The 6899-nt window shown below is 46.6% G+C and overlaps 1 protein-coding gene across 1 annotated transcript; it reads right to left on the reverse strand.

Moving 5' to 3' along the window:
• Positions 3110 to 5208, reverse strand: LOC8054305 (probable phospholipase A2 homolog 2). The gene is made up of 4 exons (XM_002468101.2): positions 4832 to 5208; positions 4673 to 4718; positions 4305 to 4430; positions 3110 to 3675 (listed from the first exon to the last, which is right to left on the reverse strand). Exons 1-4 carry the CDS (start codon positions 4937 to 4939, stop codon positions 3491 to 3493), a joined length of 465 nt encoding a protein of 154 aa, XP_002468146.1. The 5' UTR covers positions 4940 to 5208; the 3' UTR covers positions 3110 to 3490.

Consider the following 6899-nt stretch of genomic DNA (forward strand, 5'->3'; position numbering starts at 1 on the left):
GTCCCATGGCCTATGCAAATGGAATGGAATTATGAAACATATGGGGCTATAATTTTTAATCACATGTAGATGTGTTGATCATAAATTAGTTGGTTAGGTTTTTATGATGAAGCATACTCATCCGGGTTTAACTCCTCGACTTGACATGAGTACTCATATTTTCCTGAATTTTATTCTATGACTAGGTAGCTTGCCCGTGCATTGCTACGGGATAACAAATTTTTTGTACTCAAAACACATGATCACACGATAAGATAACAATACTATAAAATTAAATACCGACATTAAAATGACATTTAATTCAAAAAAGCAAAGTTTGTAAAATTAATACAATCATGAAAAGTGCGGCGTCGCAAGCTGACCAACTATATTGTATAGGCATTTCCATGATACGGCTAAGATAATGTTTTATATCGGCAGAAAGAAATCTCCGATATCAATTTCTTTTGTGTGCCAATAAATTCACGAATAAGTTCCGCCGTATTTCCATACTATTTTGTAGATATGTTTTAGTATATGTAAATATTAATGACTATCACATAGATAATATTGCATGTTCTGAAAAAAATCTTACAAAACTTAAAAACAAAATATTTATCTCAACGTATAAATATTTATGCCTTTCGTAGGAGGCATTAACATCATATATGACTCATTTCAGAAACTCAAGTAGTTGGCAAAACTGGCAACACTCAAATAATGGTAGTAGTATATTGGATAGATAAATGACCATAGAGTGCAAGCAGTACATACTATCAACACTCAAATAATGCCAGTACTTTAGGAACTGAACTATCAAGAGACTGGTTGCAAGCACGCTTCTGAATGAAACATGAACTCAGATAACCCATTACTTGAACTATCAACAGGGAGCTTGTTAACTTGGGCGGCGGGCACGTTGCAGCGCTCGCGGTGCTTTCCGCGCGGAAGCCGAAGGACACCCAATCACGATGGTTCGGCGGTGGGCAACAAGCGGCGGACGTTAAAAGCAGATGGAACTTTCGTAGGAGGTCTACAAGACATTGAATTTTTAAGAACTCTGTTATCTCACAACCTGAAACTCTTAGTTCCAGCAATGCTAAAGCTGACATTACACTAAGCAACAATGTTTATACTTCAACATATTCTTATGCCTCGGAGAAACTTCTGCAACAAGACAAGCCAGATGAGAAGATTCTGCATCAAGAGAAGCCAGAGGACAAACCTCTGCATCAAGAGAACTCTGATGAGAAGCTGCTAGAGAAACCAATTGAAAAGCCTATTGACAAACTTATGGAAGAGCCAAGCTGACCACATAATTGAAAAATCAATTGAACTACCTACTCAAAAGATAACTGAATCACCAATTGATGAGCCAGCCGAAAAAATAAATGATGCACAAAAAATAACAGAGATAACATCTAAAAATACAGCTGAATGGACAATAGAAAATGCAACAGAAGAGACACCCGAAAGGGCAATTGAGGAACTAATTGAAGAGCCAGATGAAACTATTTCTGTATCATTAACTGGGCCGAAGCAGTTGGGAAACACATCACTTGTTGAAGGAAGCAGTGCAGATCCTGAGGAAGATCATTTAAGTCTGCATCTACTAATCTTCAGCCTGGCAGTGGCACTTGCATTGTAAGTTGCAATTATTGCTCTTTTAGCATTATGCTTAGCTGTTCCTCATCCAATGTTATTAATTATTTATATATTATCAACGTAAAAAAACAAGACACTATCCATTTGCATGACTACAGGCAAGGGAAGAGCTAATGGATTAGAAGCATCTAGTGAAAATGCAAGCCGTAGCATTAACACATCTGCACGCACCTATGTCCACGGCCACACAGCGAGTGACAGGGACTACGGACGACGTCGTGATCTCCAAATGAACTCCTCCAGTCAGAGCAGAAGACGTCAGACGTCTTGATCCATCAGGCACAAGATGAACTCCCGAGGCCAGTCCAGAAGATTGCGGATGCGAGGACAAAAGATTTAACACTGCACGGGCCTGGGTTGTGGCGCCGTCCAGAACCAGTGGACGCAACACCGAGTTGGTTGCCTGGGTTGCGTCGTCGACGCAGTGGAGCCTGGGTTGAGGCCTATGCAAATGGAATGGAATTATGAAACATATGGGGCTATAATTTTTAATCACATGTAGATGTGTTGATCATAAATTAGTTGGTTAGGTTTTTATGATGAAGCATACTCATCCGGGTTTAACTCCTCGACTTGACATGAGTACTCATATTTTCCTGAATTTTATTCTATGATTTAACGACACTATGTTTTCAATGGTCGGCGACGTCCTTGTCTACAGCGAGACAGCTGCGGTGACTTTATGAATCTCGAGAACTGTAGATTAAATCCTTCAGAGGTGCTTATAAAGATAAGGTTTGCGTACTAAAAACACGGATCTAATGATTCATGTTTAAAAATCATATTTTTTTTAGAAGTTGTTGCCCTAAAGGAACTTTATCATAAAACAAGTTTATTTTTAGGGACAGCTTTGTTAATAGAACCACCTCTTTACGAGCTACAATGCTCTCTCGCTAGAGTTATATGTGGTTTCTTATGTTGTTTATCTCTACTAAAAATGAAAATCGTCGGCAAAAATTATTTCTATAGTAGTGTCGCTATGATGCCAGGGCGTCCTGTTTGGTTTCCTTTGCTAAATTTTAGCTAGCTAAACTTTAGTCATTTTAGTAGCTAAAGTTCTAAACATATTGACTAAAAAGAGCTAAAATAGTTTAGTTCCATTAGTCATCCAAGAATAACTAAAATAATTTTAGTTAGCTAAAATTTAGTAAGGGGAACCAAAAAGAGCCCAAGACTATGTAAGAAGATAAGGCGAAGTTTTGGCAGGACCCATGGTTGAATGGTGGTGCACCAGTTGACACTGCCCTTAAGTCTCAATTGCTAAAGCAAAGCTAGACGAGAGGCCTTTGGAGGATGGATGATGAACAACAGATGGCAGAATTTGTTCAACTTGGGGGTCTATTAAGAATGTGAAACTCATTGATGAAGACGACTCCATCGCTTGAAGAGGACCGCGCAAGCGGTGAGTACACAACAAAATCGACGTACAGCATCCAGTCCAAGTCTTGCACTTTGACGCCGGACAGCACGGAAATTGAACTGTATAAATGACCGAATGCTGTTGTATTCTGTCCACTGCTACCAGTAATTACTAAAGGAATGTACAATAACTTTATTACAACTTACAATCTTTGCCATTTCGCTCGGAATTCCAGCAATCAAACACTACCAATAATCAATATGTATATATGTAGTATGCGCATACACTGAAGGCAGTCACATGCCACGGTGGTCCGGCCGTCCATGACCTTCCAATCCAGCACATGCTGCTTCGCCGCATCGCCACGGACGGGCGCCGCGCGCCCACGCGCGCGCGTGCGGCTTTTATTCCTCTGCTTGCAACAACTACGTACGTGTAACGTGTGTTCCTAGTACCAACCGCGCGCGCTCCTTCCAAGAACGCCGGCTACGGGCCGTCGTCGCGCTTGTGAAGGATCTTGCCCGCGAGCACTGCCGACTCGATGACCCCACGTATGACGGACGCCGTCTGGCCGACGCCGCACTCGTTCCCCGGGAACGTCGGCCCCGCTGGGCTCACCCTGTCGAGGCAGCTCAGCAGGTTCTCGTTGCACCGCGTGTTCAGGTAGTCATCTGCATGCGGGGGAAAAAAGTCGATCAGCAGCGGGCAGTCAACGGCAAAAAAACAGAACTCGCACAAGCGAGACGAGACGGCGAGGCGTCGTGGCGACACATGTATGCCGCAACCACCACTCGTTGGACACTCGTTCGGTGCGCTCGAGTGCGCACCAGTCGAAGTCGACGGCCGGCCCGGGGCAATCATGCGCACCGACGCGTGCAAGCGACGCCACCGTGCCGCGCCGGCAAGGACGCGACGTGCTCCTGGCGCGCCGTGCGCGCGGCGCGGGCGCGGGCGCGCACATGTCGGTTGGCCTCGACGCGCCGACGCAACGGGTTGGCCTTGCGCGGGAACATGCACGTTTAGTTAGGCGTGACAACTGACAAGGGCGTGCCGGTGCACGGTGCACCGCAGCTAGCTTGTGCTTAGTCTAATCTTATCTGGTAGACTTGTACTGGTTTCAGATTGTGTTCTGATCGTGTTAGGTGGCGTGTCAGCTCGCGAAGACCTGCCGTGCGACCGGGGACCTAACCATCGTTCCGTTTAGCTAGTCCTGCTCTGGGCTTTCGGTTTCAGAAGAAGAATGACTGAACGAGGAATTGATCGAAAATGCAGAGTTGGGACTTGGGAGAGTTGCGCGTACTGTTGTGGGTGGCGACGCAGTGGTCGTGGACCATGCAGCAGGCGTCGAGGGCGTCGCAGGGCTTCTCGCCGGGGCAGCCGCTGTACAGGATCCCGCAGTACTTCCCGTACCTCAGCAGCGGCGGGACTTTCGTTTTCATGGACAGGGTGGACAAGAAAAAAAAAAAGAAGCGAATCAGTACCCTTTGCCGGTGCGTACCCGACTGAAAGCTGAAAAGCAACCGGCTTAAGCTTGTCCGCCAGAAAAATTGTAGGCTACGCAAGCTCTGTCCGCAGTCGTCTCATAGCAAATGGAACTCAGCAAAGCAATCCGACCTTTCAGTTCAGTTTTGCTTTCCTGAAGAACAGCTGATGGCAGAGGTTGCTTACCTATGCAGAACGATGATTCGCACGTCCGGCTACAATCCTTGCTCCCCTGTGGAAAACAACAAGTCCATGCATGGTGGTCGGAATCGGAACCGATCAGCTCGAAACAAAAGCACTTACAAAAGTTCAGACTCGGTTCGCCATCGCCACTCTGGTCCTTACCGAAGGCGCTGTCCCGAGCAGGTCGCCGACGTTGAGGGCCTGTGACGCCGTCGCCAGCAGGAGGAGAAGCAGCGACGAACACCGGGAGAAGGCGAGAACGGATGCCATCCTCTGGTGTTCGATCGTTTTGCGCGTCTCGGCGGGCGTGTGTGGTGTCCGGGAAAGAAATGGATAGGCAGCAGACTGGCAGAGCGCGAAATATTTGGTCTCTTTCCGGTGGGCGCAGCCGGCGGCAGGGTCATTTATACAAGCTTGGAGTGGTTGGACTTGGACGTGTGTGTGAGCAAGCAGAGCATGTGCTTGGTGAGGATATGGAATTGGGGAGCTGCGTACTTGGGCCGTGGAAGTTTCGGCCGCGCATCTTACTGGGACAGGATCACACGAACGTTATGGTCATTTGCGCAGCTCTTGAAGTTGAAGCAAAGCTATACGGCAACAGCACCTAGAAAAAATATTTTGCCTGTACCATTGTGGCAATGTACATACATCTGAACTAAATATTTTGCCTGTTTAATTGTAGGTTGGTGGCGAGATGCGGATCTCACACTGCTGATGAGTGATGACAGGGTCATCTAGCTTGCAGGGTCACAGAGTTGCCATCGCAGGAGGGGCACTGGCTGGCTGCACAAGTGGCTGGGCGGCTGTATTTTCGGAGCCCTCTGACCTACGTCTCTGGCTCTCTGCTTTGGCGTCTACTAGCATGATGATGCTGGTATGCATGCTCACATGAGACTAGATTTACGCGTTATCTTTTTGCACTTCTGCCTTCATGTGTTAATAAAGGTTCACCGAACAACTAATAGAATACATGAGATATTGAGATTTGACCACATGCTTGCGTGCGAGTCCATGTATTTGCACCTATCCTGCATACTCAAATGTTATAGAAGCCAGAACAAACTGAAGCGCGCGGTTTGAGTGTCGTGCTGGATCATCAAGAGATGACTTCGCAACCGTAGAGCTTAGTCCCCAACAGCTGCACATTATCTAAATTTTGGTCTCTTGAGCACTCTAGAACGATTGGAACATTGCACCCGACTCCTGTGAGAGTTGAAGCTAGTTTACGAACTTAGGTCAGCTGTTCAGGTGAAGACTGGAGACAGTTGAGTAAATCTTGTTTCCTGTTCCGTAGCAAATTGTTCAGTGGCCACAAGGCAACTCGCCACATCTCAGAGGCAGACCCAGCCTCTCGGGCCCAAAACCTGTGTCTCCAAAGACAAAAAAAAAAAAACAAGTACAGGGTAGACACGATGAAAATTTGGAATCTATCCCTAAACCAATGGAGTTAGCTGATAGATTTGATGATGAATTTGGCAAAGCATTTCACACCGCCGAGGACTGCGGCAGGGCGATCCGCTGTCTCCTTACTTGTTCATCCTTGCCATTGATGTGCTCAATCGGCTGTTTGACATTGCAACTGAAGATGGCTTCCTAAGCCCACTTAAAGGCCGACAGGCGCGTTTGCAGCTTTCCTTGTATGCAGATGATGCGGTCATCTTCACGAACCCAAAAAAGGAGGACATTAGATGCATTATGCAAATCATGGAGGCCTTTGGTGAGGCCACAGGCTTGAGAATAAATATGGACAAGAGCACAGTTGCACCTATCAGGTGCGACTCGGTGGACCTGGATGAGGTGCTCTCTGATTTTCCAGGAGCACGTGTTAAATTCCCGGTCAAGTACCTTGGATTACCGCTGACTCTAAGGAGATTAAGAATGGTGCATCTACAGTATATCCAGGACAGGGCAAAGGGGAAAGTAGAAGGTTGGCAGGGGCGTTTGATTAGCATAGCAGGAAGGAGAGAACTAATTAAATCAGTGATCACCGCTCAGCCAGTATACCTAATGACATGTATCAAACCTCCAAAAAGATTCATTAAGGAAATTGACAAGCTCAGGAGACGCTTCTTGTGGGCGGGACACGGTGACCTTACTGGTGGCAAATGCAAGGTGGCATGGCAAATAGTCTGCAGGCCAGTGGAGAATGGTGGGCTAGGAATAAAAGACCTGGAATGCTTCAGCAGATCGCTTCGGCTTCGATGGCCGTGGTTCGCATGGGATAGCAGGG

Source organism: Sorghum bicolor, chromosome 1, assembly GCF_000003195.3.
Source record: "Sorghum bicolor cultivar BTx623 chromosome 1, Sorghum_bicolor_NCBIv3, whole genome shotgun sequence".
Lineage (NCBI taxonomy): Eukaryota > Viridiplantae > Streptophyta > Magnoliopsida > Poales > Poaceae > Sorghum > Sorghum bicolor.